The sequence below is a fragment of the Alexandromys fortis genome, unplaced genomic scaffold (genome assembly GCF_014885135.2).
Source record: "Alexandromys fortis isolate MF-2015 unplaced genomic scaffold, M_Fortis_MF-2015_v1.1 scaffold_260, whole genome shotgun sequence".
NCBI classification, from domain to species: Eukaryota; Metazoa; Chordata; class Mammalia; order Rodentia; family Cricetidae; genus Alexandromys; species Alexandromys fortis.
This window is the reverse complement of record NW_026068136.1, coordinates 1530592-1553808: the sequence shown is the minus strand read 5'-3', so window position 1 is coordinate 1553808 and position 23217 is coordinate 1530592. Positions and strand designations below refer to the sequence as shown.

Sequence of the window (23217 nt, the reverse complement as noted above, 5' to 3'; positions counted from 1 at the left end):
AGTTATCCATGTCTCTAGGAAGAAGACAAGAAAAACAAGTGATGCAGGTGGGTCTTCTTTCTATATGTTTCTTTCATTGATTAATTAATAAAGAAAATTGCTTGGCCTGATAGGTCAGAACATAGGTAGGCAGGGAAGACAGAACAGAATACTAGGAGGAAGAAGGCAGCGAGGCAGACGCCATGATTCTTCGACCTGAGATGAATGTAGGCTAGAATCTTTCCCGGTAAGCCACCACCTCATGGTGCTACACATATTAATAGAAATGGGTTAATCAAGATGTGAGAATTAGCCAATAAGAGGCTAGAACTAATGGGCCAGGCAGTGTTTAAATGAATACAGTTTCCGTGTAATTATTTTGGGTAAAGCTAGCTGGTGGTCAGGAGCTGGGCAGGGGGCGGGAGGGCGGGGGAGGAGCGGCCCTCAGCTCATCACTACAAACAAGTTGTGAAAAACTTACAAGTGGAGTTGGGGAGAATTCTCAGTGGTTATGACTGCGCAAGAAAGTGGACCTTAAACAAGCAGAGTCTGCATCCCCAGAACCCACATATATGCTGTATTGGCATGGAGGCGTCCCTGTAATACCACTGTGGGGAAGCAAAGACAGAGGATCTCTAGAGAAAGCTGGCTAGGGAGATTAGGCTTTGGGTTTGATTGAGAGCCGCTGTCTCAATGAATACGGTGAATGAGTGACTGAGGAAGATTTTCAGTATCAACCTGAGATCTCTGCATGCACGCACACACACACACACACACACCTTTGTACCCACACATGGACGAGCAGGCATACATGCACACATGTGTAACTACACATGGATAGGCAAGCATACATATGTATGTGCCCACACGTGTTTGGTCAGGCATTCACACAAGCACACATGTACCCACACATAGATGGACAGATATACATGCATATGCACACATATGCATCCACACATAGATGAGCAGGAATACATGCACACATACACGTATCTCACAAACATGCACATAAAAAAGACAAAAGAAAGTTTCCCACATGCTACTGCTACATAAAAGGCTAGATATGAAAACTAACTTTCCTCATGCAGAAGAAATGAAAGTCTCTGATGAAAGCAAGAACAGTGGACTTCTGGACTTCAGAGGCTGCTCCCCCAACCATCTATGGTGGGAAGAAATCTGACATGGGCCAGTTTCAAGCCAGCACCATCCATACCCTGGAGTGGGGCATAGCTGTGAGCAGGAAGGGTGTCAATGTTATGAGTGTATGTTACACACTAAACACCAAATCAGTAGATTTAGGTTACTCAAAGGAGATGGTCTCCAGGAAGCAGGGCTCGCTGGGTATCGGCCTTGAAAGAAGACATTTGAAGAGAAAAAGAATGAATTTCTTTGCTGGCTTTAAAGAAGCTAACAGTCATGGTGGGACAGGACATAGGGCTGGGACCCAAGTATGGGCTCAGCTGGGAGCAGCCTTGGCCAATAGCCAGCAAGGAAAATGAAGATCTGGGTCCTAGAAAAGCCCAAAGAAAGTAGTTATAAATTCCACCTGCCGCTAGTTGGGGGAAGGCTCTCAGAACTCTGGATCCTAAATCACTGAGGAGCTGGAGCTGAGTTGGCCTCCTAGGAGCCTGGAAAGCTCACCTGCAGGTCTTTGAGAGAGTGAATGTGTACCCCCCCTAAACACCAACAGGATGGTAGCTAGTCTTTCCGCAACAGAGAACTAATACAGTTGCTCTGGACGAGAAGTAAAGTCCAGTCCTCCACTGTGAAATGAGACAGTAGACATTAGTCACAGGCTTTCTGGTTATAAAACACTGCATTTTTATTGTTCCGTGTATAGAGATAAAAATCAAAGCTGTTTGTGATAACATCAGCGGAACTGCACTGACTGAAGCAGAAAGCTTTGGGGAGTAAGATTCCTTTGGAGAGTACTGGTTTCATTCAGGTCTTGGGGTGTTGGCAGAATGATCGGCTTGCTGTATGATTTTATGTCTAGAACATCTTGTAGGTATTTTGTACCGTAAATAAGAACCCCATGGCAGATTTACAAAGAAATATTTCTTTTACAGGGTTGGAAGAAATAGTAAGCCGTTGAGCAACGGTGATGGAGAAGGCTTTGAGGGTAGAGATTAGTCAGGATGATAAACAGTTTCACAATGCTGGCCAGAGGCAACGTGGGATATGAGATTTGGTCTTGCCCTGTCATCTTAGCTTCTGTAGAGATAAATTTGTCTTGGGAGAAATCGCAAATATGCGGGGACCCAGAGCAGTGGAGCCCACAGCCCAGACCAGCATCTCATCTCAGGTTTGGCTATTGGAGAAGGTGGTTTGGTGAGAATGTAACAATTTTAATATATCTCTATTCAGTCCTTCATATGCAGATTAAAAATCTTAAAACAGCAACTAAGAATTCTCACGCCGTGCCTGCATTGAGTCTTCCCAAGAAAAAGCCTATCCGTAATCAGGCATGGATAAAGGAAGGTTTGCAGAGGGAACCAACCTTCACTGCTGAGCTGTTTGCTAATGAGGCAAGGGCGGGGCTGGGGTGGGGGACAATTGTTGCTTCCCGTTGTGAACCCACTTGTCCCTCCACCAGGCTCCAATGGATAATTCCAATCCAAGGTTCACTCTGATGGCCTTGGCTACATTAAACGGGCCATAAAACAAACCCACAAGTATAAACCTTGGAAGAGGACAGATGGGGAATGGAGCGGGGGTTGATAGCAATGGGAGAAAGATAACAGGTAGCGGGAGAGAGTAGTCAGAATACATTATATACATGTATGAACCTCTCGGAGAGCAGTATTAATCAATACAAAGGAGGTAAAAATTAGTGAACCATACAGCTTTCTTTAAAAATAAAAAGTTGGCACATGCCTTTAATACCAGCACTCGGGAGGCAGAGGCAATCAAATCCCTGTGAGTTAAAAGGCCAACCTGGTCTGCAGAGTGAGTTCCAGAACAACCAAAGATACACAGAGAAACTCTGTCTCAAAATCCCCACCCCCCCCAAATAATAATAAATAAAAATTAAAAGTTAATGCATTGAATTTTACCCCAGGAAAGCTACATGTATTAATTTTCTGGGACTGACTGAAACATGAATGGCTTAAATAAAAGAACTTTTTCTCTCACATTTCTGCAGCTTACAAGTCTGAAATTTGGGGAAGAGCCACACTGCCTTGAGGAGCTGTAGGAAGGGCATTCTCTGGCTCTCTCAGCTCCTGGCAGTCATTCATATTTCTCGGCATCTTCAGGATCCATGTCATGTTAAGTCAGGTATCCAGATATCTTCCCCAGTGGGTGTATGTCTGACTGCCCCCAGACTTTCTTTTATAAACTCATTTGCCATTTGACTTGGAGTCTCCCTGTGTAGCTCAGAATGGCCCCACTACAGGGTCTCTAGCTACCTGGACAACGCCTCCGTTTCAAGTTAGTCAAATGTACAGGTTCCGTGCATTTGCAAGACCGCAAGTCTTTTCCAGCCCTCCCGTCAGCTCACACAAGTGGAAATCTGTTCACCCATCATTTGCTGAAGCTTAAGCCCAGCATTCTCAAACATGGCCTCCTCTGCAATAAGGTTGTTGCCAATGTCATTACTTAAGTCAAATGAAGACACTGGGTAAGATATATCTCACTATGACCTAAGGGAAACTTAGATGAGGGCCTGGGCACACAGGTGGTGGCGTTTGAAGATGAAGGCAGATGCTGGCTTGCTGTGGGACAATGCTCTTGTACACTGTAAAGATTTGTCACTCATACTGGTTTAATAAAAACGCTGATTGGCCAGTAGCCAGGTGGAACAATGAGAGTAGGAGGATTCTGGAAAGAGGAATGGAAGAGATACAGTTGCCAGTCAGACACAGAGGAAACAAGATGAGAATGCCTTACTGAGAAAAGGCACCAAGCCATGTGGCTAAACATAGATAAGAATTATGGGTTGGTTTAAGTTGTAAGAGCTAGTTAGTAATGACCAATAGCAGGCAAACCAAACAATAGGCCAAAGAGTTTGTAATTAATATTAAGCCCCACACTAGTTATTCAGGAACTGGCAGGTGGGAGAGAAACCTCCATCTAAACTGGCCGTGATGGCTAGTCCTGGTGTCAACTAGATACATCTGGAATAAACTAAAATTCAGGTATCCAGGCACACTTGTGAAGGATATTTTCTTGATGGAATCATTTGAGGTGGGAAGACTCACCCTCAACCTGGGCCACACCTTCTGGTGTCATCTCACATAAACAGACCCGGAAGAAGGAAGCTTTTGGGTTTTCTCTGCTTGCCCTCAGTCTTACCTGCAAGTTCATCTACCTGCTGCTGAGGTATTCCTTCACTGGTGAAACCTTCTTCAGGATTCCAGCCCAGACTGAAGACCAGTAGCTCTCTTGGAATCCTTTGGGATTCCAGCACCAGATTAGAACAGCTGAAGCCAGATTCTTGGCCTCTCTACCAGGAGACAGTCGCTGTTGAACTAGCTACAATACAGCCTATAAAACCACCCTAATAAATCGTGTGTGTGTGTGTGTGTGTGTGTGTGTGTTCTGTCTCTGTCTCCCCACCCCCATCTGTTCCAGAGACCTCTAACACAATGACTTTATATTTCCGCATCTCAGTACTACCAGAGGTTGCTGGGAGACCACGGGAAGTAAGCAAGCAAGCAGCACGGAACCAGCTCTCCCTCACAGCCCCCATCAGGAATCTGCCCTGCAGAGACCTTAGCCCCAAGCCTGCAAAGCCCTTCGCTGATGGAGTCTGCAGGGCAAGCTGCTCAGTTAGCATCCTTTGCAACCGTGCTTCTTGCAGACCAACCCACCACATAGATGAATACCATTTACACAATGATATTTAAATTATAGTTTGTATTTTCCAGTAATGTTGCATTCACCTGTGAGCCTTTCTTCAGAAAGTGGGCCTTTTTATTTTCCACGTTACAAATAATTATAATGTGTTATTAACTCTCTGCACATTTCTCATTCTGTGCATTCTTTTGGATATGCTCCTAATAAATAGAAATCTCTTATCACAGGGTCTAGAAAAATAAAAAAAAGAAATGTGTCACTAAGTTGCTATCCAAAAAGTTGTGACACTTCCCCTTGCGTTATCTATGTGATTAGAGATTTCTGCATTTTGTATTTATTTTTGCAACACTCTGAGTTGAACCTAGGGCCTCATGTGTGGTAGACAAGAGCCTGGACTACTCTTGAGCTACATTCTCAGCCCATTTTTTACTTATTGAGACAGGATCTTCACATTTTTAGCTAGGCTGCCCATGAACTCTTCAGGTGGCCCAGGCAGGCCTTGAACTTGCCACCCTCCTGGCCCAGCATACTAAGGAGCTAGAATTGCAGGTGAGAGATTTACAAACCTTGTTACCACCCTTTTCCTGCACCATTTAAAGTACAGTTACAGAATTTGGGTCTGAAGACACATTCAGATCTTTTTTTTTAAGTGGTGTGTGTGTATGTGTGTGTAACTGTGAGTTTGTCTGTCTGATCCCACCCATTTCTTTCTCTTGCTTTCACACAGTCACCTGTGCAAAACTGTCACACTTCTCTGAACACACTCAATTAAACAGTTCAGAAGCAGAGAATTCAAGAGTGAATTTTTTGATAGATGAAGATGCTCACTTCATTGACTTTGACCTTCCATGATTCAAAATTGGTGTCTTTAAGTGCTTGCTATCCTTCATAATAAGAACGAGAGTAACTTTGTATTCTTTCCGGTTTTCTTAACTGGCTGTAAATTTGGAAGACTACCTTCCACATTGTGCAGAGAACTGAGGTGGGCGTTGGCCGTTTTTCCTCTCTCCCTGGTTGGGAGGGAATTCTGTTTCCTGCCTGTCCATCATTCTCCGACTTCCTGGGCAGCTGTGGGGTTTCTGTCTAAGATTTATCAATAACTAAATATAAATAAAATAAAAAAGTTAAAGCTACCAAGAGGAGAAAGAAAACATTTTCTAGGGAAATGCCAGAGATTGCCTCTGCCTGCTTCTCCCACAACCCGGCATCCCTGATCCCTGCCCACCAGATTGCTTACATGAAGATCATGGTTTCTGCTTTTCAGACCCGACCCAGGGAGAAGGAAACCAAGCCCCAGTTCTCCCTGCTCCCCCAACCTCCGCCCCCCTCCCCGCGCAACTACAGCCCCCAGGCTGTTTAAAAGCCCCTGAGCTGGCAGATCCCTGCAGCGCTTCTCCCTAGCCTCCATCCACCTGGAGTGCTGTGCTGAAGAGCCAGATTAAATAGGATCTGGAGCGCATTTTGCCAGTGCAACGGGGAGTGATTGTTCCTGCAATGAATCAAATCAGACTCCTTCTCTTACTTCCCCTCCCTCCTTCCTCAGCTTTTCCAGACAGGGGCGCCCTCCCAGCTAACTTTCCCCTCACCCAACGATGCAACCAAGGGGGAACCACCCGAAGCCCAAGCGATGCCATCTTCAGGGCCTGCGCGCCCGAGGCCCCTGCACTGCTCCCGCCCCGGGCAGAGGCCGCGGCTGGGAGCCCAGCGGCAACCAGGAAGGTCGGAGGGAGGGTGCGCTCCTCCCGCCCCACACCCAGTCTCTGAGCCGGATATATAGAGTCACGTTTGGGAGCCCCGAGAGCAGCGGCGCGGTTCAGAACAGCTTGAGAGCCTCCAGCATCCCTGGGAGGACCCAGACCGCCAGGCGGCCGGCGAGCCACCGTCACTGAAGCAGCAGGTACCCAGAAGCGGGCGGGGAGGCTAGGAGGCTGGGCTGGGGAACTTGAGGACTGTAGCTGCACAGTGGGCGGGTGCCAACCGAAAAGCGGTGGCCCTGCCGGATCCCTGGTCGCTCACCATCCTTCCGGGTCCTGTAGGAGCAGGGCATCTCTTGAGTCCTTTTAGGTGAGACGAGCAAGCAGTGGAGAACCGGGAAGGGCTGATCAAGGTGAACATGGGGTCCTCTCCAAGGGACAGAGGCATCTGACTGGTCCCACCCAAGTCTTTCTGGTCCAGGTACTGTTGGATTTCCCGGCCACGTGTGCTATGGTCCCCTTTCTTGTCTTCACTCGCCCCACCCGAGGCTGTAAACATTGAGACCCTCCCACTGAGTGACTCTTCAGGGTCAAGCACTCCAGGCTGAAAAGGGCTTGGGTGGCCAAGTAGGGTTTTTACCCGCTCAGAAGTTTCTCATTCCCCTGGGGTGACGTGAGCATCCTGAAGAGAACAAGGGGGCAGATGCCAGGGCCTCCAGCTAGGACAGGTAGCTTAAGGAAGGCTCCAGCGGGTGACAACACCTCCAGGCAATTGCAGTGGGAAAAATTCAAGCCCAACCTAGGAATGCCTTCTACAGAACTGCCAGGCTCCCGAGCCCGGTCTCCTTCCTGTCTCCTTACAGGGTAAGATTATGAACATTTCTTGTCCTTTATACATCATTTACCAAGTGTTGAGACCATGATTATATCTTTACCTGCGAGACTCTGGCTTCCCTTTAAATCTTGTTGCGTGTTCCATTGTGTGTGAGCAAAGGAGCAGGGAACTCAAGAGAATTGTGTGTTCCTTTTCGTTTAAGGCTACACCCAGAGTTTGACATTGAACATGGAAATGTGAGACTCAGCCTGCAGTTAGTTCCACACTTTGTCTCTCTGCATCCCCATTTATCTGAGCTGGATATTTGACGTGGGTCCACACTTCCTCTAAGGCATAAAGTAGGGCAAAGAAATTAGATAAAATGTAAGGCAACTAACAATTCGTACGGGTCGTCAGTCTCAGCAAACTTCACATCTGAGGGAGCTGGGCTGTCTAGAGATGGCCAAGAGGTTTCTCCTCACCAGGCTTCAAGGACAGTGATTTCATTCTTCTTGTTTCTGAGAGCCCATGTCTCTACTTTACCCTCCCTTTATTTGCTTAATTTCTGTCTTGAGAGATTCCCTCCTCACTGCAAATGCTAACGTTGGGCTGCAATAGTCTGTCAGGTAGATAGCGGCAGCTCACCGTGAACTGGTCAGTATCAACAGGACTAGGGGAGCGTAAGAGATGATAAACTCCCCCAAAGAACCAAAATGTAACACAGCTATTGAAGAGAGGCTGTTTCAGAGGGCTGAGAAGTCCACAGCTCATCTGTGGGCATCACTTTGAGGTTTATCAAGAATACAGACTTCTTGGGGACTGCAGAGATGGCTGAGCAGTTAAGAGAACTTGCTGCTTGCCTAGTCAGGGTTTCTATTGCTGTGAGGAGACACCATGACCACAGCAACTCTTAGGAAAGGGAGACATCTCATTGGGGCTAGCTTAGGGGTTCGGAGCCCATATCGTCGTGGCAGAAAGCAGGGCAGCGTGCAGGCAGACATGGTGTTGGAGAGGCAGCCAAGAGTTCTACATCTGGATCAGTGGACCACAGAAAGAGTAACACTGGCCTGGCTTGAGCATTTGAAACCCCAAAGCCCACAATTGGTGACACACTTCCTCCAGCAAGGCTGCACCTCCTGATGCCACTCCCTAAGGATTCAAATACGAGTCTGTGGCAGCCATTCTTACCCAAATCACCACACTGCCCTGCAGAGAACCCGAACTTGCAGTTCCCAGCATGCACATGGTAGCTGACAACCATCTATAACTCCAGTTGTGGGGTATCAGATGCCCTCTTCTGGCCTACCTGAACTCCTGACATTATTGCAGCACACATATATGCATGCAGGCAGAATACTTATACATGCAATATAAGTAAAGTTAAATAAATAAAATTAAAGTGTTAAAAAAAAAAAAGAATACAGGTACCCTGATCAAAATCATCATTCTGCTTCTCTTGAAGATCCATATTGCACTTCTTTCTGGTAACATTTGGTCAGTCATAAGAATTCATTGTTTCAGCCGGGCGATGATGGTGCATGCCTTTAATCCCAGCACTCGCGGGGCAGAGGCAGGTGGATATCTGTGAGTTCGAGACCAGCCTGGTCTACAGAGCTAGTTCCAGGACAGGCTCCAAAGCCACAGAGAAACCCTGTCTTGAAAAACCAAAAAAAAAAAAAAAAAAGAATTCATTGTTTCAATTTATTCATTCCTTCGTTCACTTTTGGTAGGGTCTTGTGTAGCCCAGACTGGCATTGAACTTGCTCTGTAGCTGAAAATGACTTTGAATATATAACCGTCTTGCTTCTACATCCAGAGTATTGAAATTATAGGCATGTAACACACGCCCAGCTTATGCAGTGCTAGGGGTGAATTCAGGGCATCCGTGTGCTAGGCAGGCCCTCTTCCAGCTGAACTCAGCCTCCACCTCCAAAGGGTTTCACAAGTGCCGTCTCAGAGGATCACACCAGAGCCTGCCAGCCTGCTTGCTCCTGCCAGCACATCGATGCTGCGGGCTCTATGGGAACATGCTCTAGTGGCAAGGACACAGTCTTCAAGTTTTGTTTTGTTCAGAGACCACTCTGGGTATCTAATTAAACATTATAAAATACAAAACCAAACACACTCTTAGAAGGTCACAGCCCAAGGTGAGAAAAGGTGAAGCCCAAACGTCCCTAATACATATATTCAGACACTCTTCATGGGACTAGTTTTGTGGAATTCAGACTCAAGAGTTGAGCTGAGCCCCACATCTAGAAGGCTACTTGGCTTAACCTTGGAGCTGTCACTACTGTCTTAACAAGAGGCTTCCTGTCTTCATTTTGCACTGGGTTTTCATTGTACCCTGATCCCAGCTCAATACCCCCTTTCTAGAGCTCACTGGGTATGTCTTCTCGCAGCAACCCTAATTCAAGTTACTTTCCTGTAAGGGCTAACGTTAACCCATAGGCCCCACTTGCCCAAGGACGGGAAACGTTCTGGGATGTTGGGATCTATGGTGCTTGTGAAATCACAAGTTACGAGTTTTCACTTCAGTACCAAGCTTGTCTGCCCCAACTGCATAGGAAGTGCTTGACCATGCTTAGGTAGAAAATGTGTAGACAGGAAGTATGTCAAGGTGTATGCTAACCCCTTCCCCATTGGACGAAGGCAGGAAGTAAAAAGTGGGGGTTCAACTTTATGAGTGCCTGACTGACCTAAATTTGGGGCTATTTCTTTGGGAATCCCAGGTATAGACCTTTCTGGTCAGTACTAAATAAAGCTTGCTTCAGCTGGGTCATTGTGGAACTGGTCTTTCTCCTCACAATTCTCGGGTTTAACATTTCCCACCACAGACTTCGAATTTAACTGCGTCCTTGGGTGCCTTTGATTACATCATTAAGCTTCTCTTTTATCTCTCTCTCTCTCTCTCTCTCTCTCTCTCTCTCTCTCTCTTTTTACTGGCATGAGCATGACAAATTATTTATCTTAAAGGTACTTGCATTATCTCTGGGGGAAAAGAAAAGAGATAATTAAGCCATGCATGGTGGCACATGCCAGTCACCCCAGCGCTCAGGAGGTGGAGGCAATGGTTTAAAGTTAATCCTCAGCTACACACAAAGATCTGGACCAACCTGGCTGGCTAAGAACCTGCCTTGATCAAAGGGAGAGAGATAATAGTTGCAGACGGGCCCATCAACCTTGAGCCTTTATTAACCTCATGTTAATAAAAACAGTATGAATAGGAACTGTTCACTACATTTTTTATAAGTAGGAATGTTGATCAAGCTTCTTTAGGGGATTTTGCAACCTTTAGACCTCTTATATTTTAGTAATAAGAAATTCAAACGAAAAGTGGCTGAGTAGTAGGGCTTGATATTTTAAATATTGACTAAATATTATATGTGCAAGCCTGGAATTGCCTGCTGAATGTAAGGGTAACTTCTTGAAACACACTTGCTAAGATGAACTAATGCTTGAGCCATCCTCAGACAGAGAAGAGACTGTGCAGTGAGTCACTGGGAGCAGTTTCTTTAGTTTTTTATTTTTTATTGAGCTATACATTTTTCTCCACTCCCTTCTCTTCTTTCCCCCTTCCCTTTCTACCTTCTCTCATGACCCCCACACTCCCAATTTACTTAGGAGATCTTGTCTTTTTCTCCTTCCTATTGTAGATCCCTGTCCGTCTCTCTTAGGGTCCTCTTTGTTGTCTAGGTTCTCTGGGGTTGTGAATTGTAGGCTGCTTTTTCTTTGCTTTATGTCTAACAGCGACTTATGAGTGAGTACATACCATATTTGTCTTTCTGGGTCTGGGTTACCTCACTCAATGGATGTTTTCTAGATCCATCCATTTGCCTGCAAATTTCAAGATGTCATTATTTTTACTGTTGCGTAGTACTCCATTGTGTATTTACCACATTTTTCTTTAGTTGTGTTTGCTGGGTCATTTAATTATCTAAGAGCTGGCCACCAGTTCAAGCCGGTTTTGCCCTCCTCAAGTTGTCCACTGTAACTCCCCTGTCTGCTAAGGAGGAACTGAGGAAACTCCTCCCTAGACAACTTGTCTCTGAGGTGGGACTTTTTAAATTTCTTCCACGGAGCTTCCTGAAGCTTTGAGTCTGATTTGGTGGGGACCATTGAGAGCTTTCCAGCCACAGACTCTGCTTAAGAAAGTAAATCTACACAAAGTTGATAAGGAAGGAGAAGTACCTGGAGGAATGAAGGATTAGAATCAAGGACTGTTCAGGGCAAGAGTGCTGGGAGGGAGAGGCGGAGAGAGCAAGGACTTGAGCCTGGAGCTCCATTTGCAAGACAAGATGGCTGAGAAGGGGGATAAGGTAGAAGTTTGACATTAACTCTTCCATAGGTGTTAAAGATTTCATTTGTGTATTTTTATTTTTAATGTTGTGTATGTGTGTGTATCTAAGCATGTTCAGGTATGTATATGAGTGCCAGTGGAAGCCAGAAGCATCAGAAACACCCTTGATCTGGTGGTTGTGAGTTGCCCTGTATGGGGGCTGAGAATCAAACTCAGCAACAGCAGTGCCTGCTCCTCTACTGAATCTTATTTCCAGTCCTGCTGAGCACTTCAATTCAAAGCAGTGGGGTTGCTGCCACTGCATTCTCAGTGCCTACAAGAACAGAAAACAAAGCAGAACCAATGATGCCAGCTCTCTGAAAAGGGTTCTGGCTGGGCAGATAAGGGTCTAAGAAAGAAAGGGGGAAAGTTTGCATTTCAGGCTCTTCTGCTGTTTAAATTATTTCTAAATCCACACTTGCATGCTATAATTTTTAAAGGTTATCACCATGACAGATATAGCTCCTGTTTTTCTGGCTTGAGCTTAGATGGGATGTGTTATAATTTCCTAAAATGGCAAAAAGTAGGGAAGAGAGAACTGAGCTTCATCAAAGGGTTTGTTCTAAAACACAGTTCACTCCCTCACTTAAAACCCTTCACTTCTTCCTCTCAACAGAAGTGCTCCCCAGACTGCTATCTGTGGGACAACAGTTTCTTGGAACATTAGCAGTTAAGTGGGAAAAAAAGGGGGGGAAGCTTTCTGGGGAGATAACTCTGAAAAAAATACTTGATTTAACCCACTTAAGTGGTTTTGCTACAAGATTTCTCAGAGCCCACAACATCCTAATGGAGATTGAAAATCATCAAAGGTGAAGCAGGTCTCCTGTGATATTTCCTAAACCTACGACCTTCAAAAGCTTCTGGTAGAGCATCTCACAGAGTGAGCATCCGAGACATGACTGTGTGGGAAATCCTGTGGGAAGCTCCGTCCTATATTACCAGATTAGTCTTTAACATCCACTCTCTGTTAACTGTTAGATGGCTCTACTTTCTAATGCGTCTTCCTTGGGCAAAGCAAAGATGCCGGATCCTCTGTTAAAAGGAAGTGAAAATACTTGCACATGGATAAGCAGAACCTGGAGTCTGATTAGAAGGAAACTGTTTTCTTCCAGTGTTTGCTTTCAGCATCGGCTTTCCTGGTGAGGCTCTGCCAGACCCTACTGAAGTTCATTCGGTCTGTTGACGTTTATAGGTGAGGGACTTAAGGATGGTGCAGGGTCTTTTGCTTCTCGCGTTCATGTCTTCACCTTCTGGGCCTCATCTGAGATGTAAATCTACCAGACTGATGTGGTGGGGGCATTTAAGCGATGGTTTTTGAGTCTTTCCCCTCCCTTTCCCTATTATCCATAACTGGCGATGGGCTGCAGAACACTGCGGTGGGGACAGTTCTCAAAAGAGGTCCATGCAGCTCTGGACCCTCCCGATCGATCACCTGTTCAAAACTCAAGGACTAAGCCAACAACAGTTTGGGGAGCACATTTGGTTCCTTACTCTGTATGTTTTACAAACCAGAAATGGCTCTTATGGTTTTTTGGCAGTTAAATCACCAAGACCGTTCTGTGGCACGGGTGAATGACATGAAGTTAGAGTTGATTCCAGATGAGGTCGTCTCCACATACTTGCCCCCACTTCACTCTGTTCCTGGAGTTGTTGACCTTCAGAGGGTGAGAGCACAGGCCCTCGGGGATGCTCGGCCAACCATCTTCAATATGCCCACCAAAGAGACCATAGTGAAAAGGCAGAGAAGAAGCAGAGAAGAGAGAGGTCAAGAAATGTCCCCAAGTCCCTGGCTTGAGGTTTAGGTTTAAAATGGAAGAAAGGAAGCATAGCTTAGAAGGCTCCAACAAAGTGTGGTCCCAGCTCCAGTGTCTGCTGTAAGGTGACAGTTGTAAGAACTTTGTGAAGTCTTTCCTTGGGAGACAAGTTCCTCTTCTGGCTGGCACCAGGCTTTAGCCTTTTCCTTCACCCAGCGTGAGATTCCTAGGGAAATTCCAATTTCATGGAGACCATTGTTTGAATGGTCTGATGGCCAAGGGGTGGGGCACCAGGGTCTGTTCAGGACATCCGCACCTGACCCAGAGCAAAGGGTTCAGAATATTTCTTTGTGTATCCAAGAGTGTAACTAGGTAAATAATGGACAGACTAGTCTTGCCCTAAATGGTCAGCATGGGGTTCATAGGGGTTCATATGGGTGCAGTTTCAGTTGAGGGTTAGGGAGTTTTATTGGATGTGGCACCCTTAACCTCTGAGTAGAACAAAAGTATTCTCAAGCTGCAGTTGATACAATGTGTCCCTTATGACTTTTGGGCTTAATACTGCTTGATCTTATTTTTTTTTTTTTGCTGTTGTTGTTTCAGAAACAAGTTTTATTATGTTATTAATTATTATGTTTCACTTTTGAGATTATATTTTACGTATGTATCATATAAATTGTTTTACATTTTATATATTACTATAGTAATTTTGAGAAATCATTTCCTCCTTCCATTTCCTCCTTGTAAACCCTCCCACATACCACTCCTTGTTATCTTTCAAATTTATGGCCTCCTTTTTCATTAACTGTTGTTATGTATACACATAACACACACACACACACACACACACCCCTAAATATATAAATACAATCTGCTCAGTCTATATAATGTTACTTTTATGTATGTTTACAGGGTTGACCATTCGGTATTGTGTAACCAGTTCTTGTGAACTTCCCTAGGGAAGAGTGTTTCTCCTGTCCTCAGCATTCCCTGGTTGCCCGTGGTTATTTTGAGGCGTCACGAGCTACCACTGTTCATGTTAGCATATCTACAGGTATACTCATTGCTCAGCTCATGTGTAGAGGGTAGATTCATGTTGGTGAGAATTTACAATTGTAAGCTTCTGACGTTCCTAGGAGACACAATCTCAGTGAGCTGGATCTGACCTGAAAGCCTCCTCTCTGAGAACCAGCTAACGTGGTACCAGAAGACACCATGCAAGCTTCCAAAGGAGGGAAGCAATCCACATCCTTACCCATCTGTGGTGCCTAGGACCCATATCAATGACCAGCATGACCTAATGGTGTAGTAGTGGCAAATTAGTGGAAACCACTATCACTCTAATAGGATTAAGACTTGCTCACCAAAAGGAAAATCACGCTTTGTACTGGAGACCTAGCCAGCTACCCAGGCCTGGCAACGTCATGAATCTCGGAGGAGAATCCATAAGCACTGCTCTACTAAACCAGCACAATCCCTAACTACATTCTAAATATTTGTCCCCATGCCCACAGATAAATGCAGTCCTCATCCATCACCAAGAATACTGTTTTGAGACGATCCCTATACAGCGGAACAGCATCCTGAAGTTGGGAAGGGTAGGCAAGGAATTGCTGGAATAATTATCTCCTTATCCTCAATAGAACCTCTGTTAGGCCAGCAACTTCGCTGGAGAAAAACAGGATGACCGCAGGTGGCAAAGCTGCTCTGAGAGCCAAGGGACCAGACACAGTCACTGTGGAAATGCCTTGCATTTTAGGTCGTCTTTCTTAATGGTACACAGTTCATCACAGGTCACCAAGTTCCACAAAAGTCAGCACAAACTCAGGTGTATTGAGGTCAGGATGTTTGGAAAATAGGAAGACCGTTAAATTATGTCTGGCTCCAACACACTCACAACTACTTATGCATGTATACCAGCAACGCATGACAATATAGTCGAGAAAAGCTACAGGAATCTCTGGCGGTTTGAAGGTGTTAATTTCCCTCCACCAAAATGGGCGCTTTGGTTGTTTTACCAGCAACTTGTTATTGCCAAATCTTTTAGTGGAGTTATGCCACTGCCTCTTCCATTTTTTCTCTTCTGCTATTTTGGTCCAGTCCAGTCCTGCCCCAGCAGCAATTATTCAAGTTACTGGGTATCTTTAAGATCTCACAGGATTGTGTTTGGGTAAATTTAGGTCTCGGTTTCTCTTAGGATGGAACAACTACTTTTTTTATAAATTGAATTTTCATGAACCCCTATTGCCCTGTCTCACACCCTCTCACCTACAAGACCCAGTGCTCACTGCACACTGCTCGTCTTAGTTAATAATATTCACAGCTCAAGCTGTAAATAGGCTGAGGGCCGTATCTTATGCTTGGTTCAATGCTCTTGTCTTATAGAAAAGAAATGCCTATCTATTTAACATGTGCATGTGGACTACAACAGAAAACATGTGGATACAGAGGACGGGAGCACTCTGCCCCGTTCAGCTATTTATTCTTTAGTAATATTCGCTGAATATTTACCAGGACTCAGACGAGTTGCTTAGCTCTTAAACTGGCTGTAACACCTGCTTTCAGGCTTTAGTGTCCTCTAATTTTGAGCCTTGTTAGTCATGAGTCTAAAAACATGGAATACTGGCCAAACTTTACCTATTCTTCTTCAGCCTCCCACCTAGCATGCACGAAGTCCTGGCTTTGAACCCTAGTGTTGCACAAACTGTAGAGGGGGAGATGGAGGCAGAATAGGGTGTTCAAGGTCATTACTAGCTGCTGGCTTAGCTGGAGCCCAGCCTTGGGATCCTTGAGACTCTATTTACAAATCATCAAGAGGACTTGATAGAAAGTGAGCTAAAAAGCAATATGAAAAATTCCACCAGGAAGGATTATCTTTTACCCAGAGCAGGCTCTGGTGGTTGTTTTGCTTGGGCTTTGTCCTCTTATCTATTCTTCCACAGCCTCCTTTTTCTCCAAACCTGACTGGTGAATACCTTGATTCTCCAACTTCCCCTTCATATCTGCCTTTAAAGATAAGCACAGGAACCTCTGTTTCTATAAGCAATTGTCTGCTAATAGTGATAGAAAAAGTCAGAAAGGAAGGACAAAGTTAATGCCCGAGGAAGTCGCAAAACTTCTGGAATGGTGTCTTTTGGTATTGGTAGAGGGTGAGCACGCAGAAGTTGCCCAATGAGAGGACAAAGGCAACTCTATCATCTGAAGACAGCTGTCTAACTCTCTAGAAACTAAACAAAAATGAATCCTCTGCCTTAACAATCCTTTCCTATATGGGCATCTATCTCTGAGAGTTGGTACAGTGGAGTCCTTAGAAGTCTTCCCCTACAAGGTAGGGCACAACTGCTTCAGGAACAGATGTGAGCTGGCCATAAAATGCCACGGGAAGGTTTTCTCATCACTAGAGGCAGTCCACTGGCTTGAAGTATATCCCACCTAGTCCATGAAGTACAATCAACAATTGTCCGTGCTACCCTCTTCCTTCTCCATGCTATGATTTAGACAGCCAGAGCCTTGCATTTTAGAAGGCCACGGCTTTTTTCCTGCTGTGACTGAATCAGGAAAATCTCTTAAAGGAGCCATGCCTCCCTCCGCTTGCTTCTAGCAAACAGAGCCCATCCAAGAAAATGCCGCTAGCAAACCATGCTTCCTTCTGCTCTTTTGTGTCTAGAGTTAATTTTTAAGCTTTCTCAGGTTTTTATAGTTAACCACATTGGTGCACTAATTGTTGCAGGAGAGGCCACTTGTTTGTCCCAGCTGCCCAGAATCAAAATAATCACACAGAAATTGTATTAATTAAAACACTGCTTGGCCCATTAGCTCTAACTCCTTATTGGCTAATCTTACATCTTAATGTAACCCATTTCTAGTAATCTGTGTATCACCACATGGCAGTGGCTTACCGGCAAAGATTCAGCATGTCTGACTCTAGCAGCTCCATGGTGTCTCTCTGGCTCTGCCCTTCTTTCTCCCAGCATTCAATTCTGACTTCCCTGCCTACCTAAGATCTGTCCTAACAACAGGCCAAGGCAGTTTCTTTATTCATTAATGGTAATGACAGCACACAGAGGGGACTCCCCCATCAGTAGGGCAGTAAATCCATAAAGAATAGCTGTGTTTGCCTTCATTGATGATACCTACAGCCGGTTTCTGGTTTCCAAAGCCTCCCTCTAGACATGCCTTGGGTTTTCCTGCAAAGGGACATTTACACCAAAATCCCTGGCTAAATCCAGCTGTTTCTCCCTCTTCTCTTTCCTCCCACCTCTGCCCCTTCCCCACTCAGCTCTGGGTGACAGGGGGTCCTGTTCACACATTCTTTGTGGTGGTGCTGTTGCTACCACACTGGCCATGAGATGTTCAAACCCCCAAGCCAACCCTGTGTTGAAAACCAGCTTTTCTAAAACTTGTATGTTCCAGGGTAGGAGTGTGAGGATTAGAATTATTAGGCAAAAGGAACAGACAAGAGACAGAAACATGGGACAGCATCAGGGGGGGAGATTCAGTATTCACAGTTTTTCACATGCTTATATACTTCACTCCAAAGAGGGGAGGAGGGGGAGACAACAGACTTCATTAGCATGATACAAGGAATAGACTCGAATTCCCTGACCTTTGGTCCAGGTGGAGCAGATCTACTTCAACACTCTAAATGCTAATTAACCACACCCTAGGCCAGAATCTTTCCTCTGTAGGCGCCTGTTGTTAACAACTTTGAGAGGGCAAAAATAAGCTCAAACTCTCTAACTTCCAGACAAGGTGGAACGGGGTTCACATCTGTTTGTGCCCCGACACCTCAGCAAAGGGAGAAGAGGCAGTAATTTATAAGTGGTCTTGAGTAGAGGCTCAAAAGGGAAGAAATGGGGGAGGATGGAGAGGACTCCAGGCTCAGCCAGCGGCTGCAGAATGCTGCAGACGGAGGCGTGGTCGAGCTGCATGACCACCACCAAGTGTGGACAGTGTGAAGAAGGTGGAAGTCGGCATGAACTGATCATCCCCAACCATTGATGGGGGAAGTAACAGCAAAGATTTAAGTGTGCTTCTCCCAAGGTAAAAGGCAGTATTAGGAATTTTTCCTAACTGAGCCTCACCGCCAGCACGAAGAACTCTAATCAAACCAGATTAGACCAAATCAAAAATGCCCATGTGTAATGAATGCCATGCTCTTGGATGGCTGGGAGCATGGCGAGAGGAAGACAGAGGGAGAGCAAAAGCAAAACCTGAAACCACAAATTCCTTTTTCCCGTGTGAGCCTAAATACCCTGTGGGAGTGGCCCTGACCCTCCCCAGGGAGGAGGGGTCAGTGCTTGGAAGTCTGGGAATTGGAGTCCAAGAACTTGGCAGGCTGGGAATTGGAGTCCAAGCACTTGGCAGGCTGGGAATTGGAGTCCAGAGTGCTTGGTAATTGCCAGACCAGGGGCTGGGGTGACACTTCTAACTCAATATTATATTCCAGACTCTTTGGATATAGAAGTGTTAGAAGGCTGGGGTCTCACTTTTGAACAAACATCCCAGAGTCCTTGGATATAGGGGCGTCGACTCAAATCTGGCTACTTCCTGTGAGGATGGGTCGATGTGGGAGAGGGGAGAGCTGGGAGTTGGTCCGCTCACCTCAGTGAGAGGTGGGGCTGGGGCAGCATCTAGGTTGTTGTCATCCTGCAGTCCTCAGGCAGCTCTTTTTGGAGGGAGATGAGAAGGCAGGTGGCTAGGAGGAAAAAAAACACTGGCCCTATGAAATGGGGCTAGCCATGGGATGGGACACAATAGCAGATAAAACCAGATTTCAGTTGGCAGGTGTCCTTGATCCACAAGAGTTGGTACCAATGGTGAAGTCCCAGGAGCTGGTGCAGGTCTTTGGCATTGTCTGGGGAGCTCTTTGTGGTTTGGTCTTGGCCCAGACAGCAGGAGTGACCTGTAAAATATGCTTGAAACTGGCTGGGGTTAGAAAAAGGCTCTGGAGACTGTTGGTTTTTTTTTTTTTTTTCCCCAGACCTGATTTTTGATACAGCAGAAGAACTTTTCCAGGAACCTGTAAGAGAACTGGAACAGATTTATATCTTGGTGTCATAGCTAAAGGCTATTGCTTTAGGTTAAGACAATTAAAGGAATTAGGAACCATGGATTCTTTAAGATATCCTGAAACCTGTTAGGCACACCTGTCTGTATTTTAGCAGAAAACTTCATTAAATATCATGGATGAGGTAATAAGTTAACAGTACCTTAAATTGTCAAATGCCATTAGACAGATCTGGGAGGGATAAATGAGCAAAAATGAGACAGTGTTTTAGCGGTGCAGGCAATCCCAGTTCCTCTTCTTGGTCCTTGGAGAACACCAGTCTTGGAAGCAGTGCTTGCCTGTTAGCTGCTGAGTACGAGAGGCCCAAAGATTTTTCCTGTCAGGGGGAAGATTTAGTCTACAGAACGAGGAGATCAATTCCCCAAAAGGCATTCAGGAAGTTGAAGACCTAGAAGGTCGCCTTTGCTGTGTGGGTTGCTCTGCCAAACCCAGAGGCAAGGCCTGAAGGCCATTACCTGCTATTTAAACTGAACATATAAGCTAAATTTAGATGTATATTTTATCCAATTAGTTACAGTTTACCAATGCTAGTAAATGTAAGAAGATTAAAAAGGATATTTTAATAAATCAAAGAATCTTCCCAGAGAGGGGTCAGCACTTGGCAAACAGGGAGTTGGAGTCCAAGTGCTTGTCAATTCCCAAGGGACTGGGGTGACACTTCCAACTCAATATTACAGGCAGTCATCTGCATTTTCTTACAAAATTGTTTCCAGATGCTGCTAAGGGCCAGCATCTATGGTCATTCATTTAATTACCAGAGCAGGAAGTGTATCCTGGTTCCTTTGTGCTTTCTTGGTGCTAGTTTATGAAAGACAGAAACAAATACTACAAGGATGAATCCAATACACATTGCCAATGCTATTTTCTGTGTGCTTCACTCTTGAACCCATTAACTGTTGATTTGTTCTAAGTCAGTCGTGGTTTCAAGCTCATGATGTGCTATGGTTCATCACGCTGGTGGCACATTTTACAGGCAGGAAGGGGTGGGGCTATCATTGACTGCTGGCTAAACTCACCCCTAATGATCAGAAAATATTTACCAAGGATGTGTCATTGGGTTACAAAAGCTCTTGTTAGCTCTAGAGATCCCATATTGCACACACATGGAAACTAAGACCCATGAAGTTTTAAGTATAGTTACAAGATAGACATTACTATGAGAAGATAGCCATTGTTGGAGCACAACTTTATATAAGAGACACTTCCAACTCAAAAATCTACCTTGGAAGATCCAGCATGGAGGATGCCTCAGTTATCAAGATATACTAAATGTGTTTGGATACTATGATCATATTCACCTTCAAGGCAGCTCCCTGTATCCATGGAAGCTTACTCTACCTTCAGTTCTAATGAACCATCTTCTCATGAAAAGAGCTATGGGTTCATGGAGGAAGGTCATTTGTCTATGTGTTACTTTCATTGGTTAATAAAGAAACTGCCTTGGTTTTTGATAGGACAGAAGCTTAGATAGGCGGAGTAAACAGAACAGAATGCTGGGAAAAAGGAAAGTGAGGCAGACGCTATAGCTCTCCTCTTTCCTGGTAAGCCACCACCCCGTGATGCTACACAGATTATTAGAAATGGGTTGATCAAGATGTGAGAGTTAGCCAATAAGAGGCTAGAACTAATGGGCCAGGCAGTGTTTAAAGGAATACAATTTGTGTGTTGTTATTGCAGGGCATAAACTAACTGGTGGCTGGAAGCCTTACATGTGGCAGGAAGCGGCCCACTACTCTTTCTACAATGGGTTTCTTCTTACTACTAAGTGAAACATTTTTTCTTTCCAATAAACCTCTCCACGGACACAATAATCCAAATCAGACCAAATCAAACTGAATTAGAAAAAGTCAAGGTTTAATGGATGCCAGTGCTCTCGGGTGGCCTTCTAGGCCCTCAGAGAGTAGATGGGGAAGGAAAACTGGAAAACCACAGAGAGGGGAAAGGAAGACCAGAAAACCATGTGCTTGTTCTCGGTAGGGGGCAGTTTAAATACCCTGTGGGAGTGGTCTTGAGCCTCTCTGGGGAGGGGTCACTGTTTGGAGGGCTTTCTTGGAGGTGGAGTCTGGACTGCGGCAACTCCCAGAGGAGGGGGCTTGGGATGGAACTTTCCACCCAAACATTCTTGACTTTTTGGATATATGAATGCCAGGCAGGGGCTGAAGTGAAGCCTTAACTCAAACATTCCAGATTCTTTGAGTATAGGGCTGCCAGGGGGTTGGGGTGAAAATAATCATACTAGTAGATAAAATCATACTAGTGGAACTTGGAAGAAGAAAATCAGCTCTGTGGTTAGCATCTCCTTGACAAGCTCATGCTTTTAGATTGTCAGAGTTCTGCTACTATAATGTGTGATGGAAGGAAGGAAGAAAGAAGAGAGAAAGAGAGAAAGGAGGAGGAAGGAAGCAATAAAGGAGGGAGAAAGAAAGGAAAAAATAAGGAAGGAAGAAAAGAAGCAAGGGAAAAGCAAGGAGGAAGAGAGAAAGAAAGAAAGAAAGAAAGAAAGAAAGAAAGAAAGAAAGAAAGAAAGAAAGAAAGAGGGAAAGGAAGGAAAAAAGGAAGGAAGGAAGGAAGGAAGGAAGGAAGGAAGGAAGGAAGGAAGGAAGGAAGGAAGGAGAAAAGCTGGGCATGGTGACTCACACACACTTTTAATCCCAGTGCCATGGAGGCAGAGGATGGAGAATCTCTGAGTTTAAGGCTATCCTACTTTACATAGTAATTACATAGTAATTTTCAGGAAAGCTTGGAAAGAGACCCCCTCTTAAAAAAAAAAGAGGTGAGAATTCTCAACTGTGCAGTGTGTCCTGGGTGTTGTCATACAGAAGAAACAGAAAGCAAATGAGCATCCAGTCAGAGCTTTCTTGTTACTGAAAGTAACCAGATGACTTTCAGTGTCTTCCAGTAGAATTGAGAAAACTGGTCGCATTATATCCAAAGGCAAGAGCAGAAAGCAGTGAGCTAATGCATGCCTGCTAGTGCTCACCTCACTTTATCCAGACTTACACAGTCCAGGATCCCCTGTCCAGGCAATGTCACTGCCCACATCACTTCATGTACTAATACTAGAAAATGACTAGTTGAGACTGCTTTCCCAAGTGATTCTACACTGTGTCAAGATGGCGGTCGTCACAGTCCCCGACCTTGTCCTAGGAAATGTCTTCATTCCTCCGTGTGATGGGTAAATAGCAATCACACATTTATTACCCAGGGTTCTTGTGAGCAAAGCTAAGATGTATATGTGAAATGCATTAAAGCTTGTTAATATAAGAGTTGCTGATGTGAGCGGGAGATGATACTGAGGGTTATATGTGTGTACACATGTGTGCATATGTGTTCTACACACAGATAAGAGCCACATAGCACATAATCCTATGCTTCATAATTGTCCCTCATGTCTTGCACTCCTTGGAGGACTTTTATATACATCCCAGTGTAGATGGAAGTTTCTGTCCCATCTGGTCCCATAGTTGTTTAGTCCTAAAAAAAACACACAGAGGCTTATATTAATTATAACCTTTTGACCTATTGGCTCAGGCTTATTATTAACTAGCTCTTACAACTTAAATGAACCCATCATTCTTGTCTATGTTTAGCCATGTGGCTTGGTACCTTTTCTCAGGAAGCCATTGTTTCTTCTTCTGTGTCTGGCTGGTGATTTGTCTCTGCCTTTCCTCTTCCCAGAATTCTCCTAGTGTTGTCACCCTGCCTATATACTTCCTGCCTGGTTACTGGACAATCAGCGTTTTATTAAACCAATATGAGTGACAAATCTT

The 23217-nt window shown here is 45.0% G+C and overlaps 1 protein-coding gene across 2 annotated transcripts in view; it reads left to right on the top strand.

Annotated features, from left to right (window-relative positions):
• The first annotated feature begins 6275 nt into the window (after nt 1-6275).
• Far2 (fatty acyl-CoA reductase 2) overlaps nt 6276-23217 on the top strand; it is a 108924-nt gene continuing 91982 nt past the window's right edge. Inside the window, exon 1 of one of the 2 annotated variants that reach the window (XM_050126493.1) lies at nt 6276-6676. Coding sequence is in view for 1 of the 2 variants with exons in the window: in XM_050126492.1 (XP_049982449.1) it covers nt 7177-7337 (161 nt within the window). In the remaining variant the exon portion in view is untranslated. Of the gene's footprint in view, nt 6677-7099; nt 7338-23217 lie in introns of those variants that run through there. The other variant, XM_050126492.1, reaches the window with a different exon arrangement.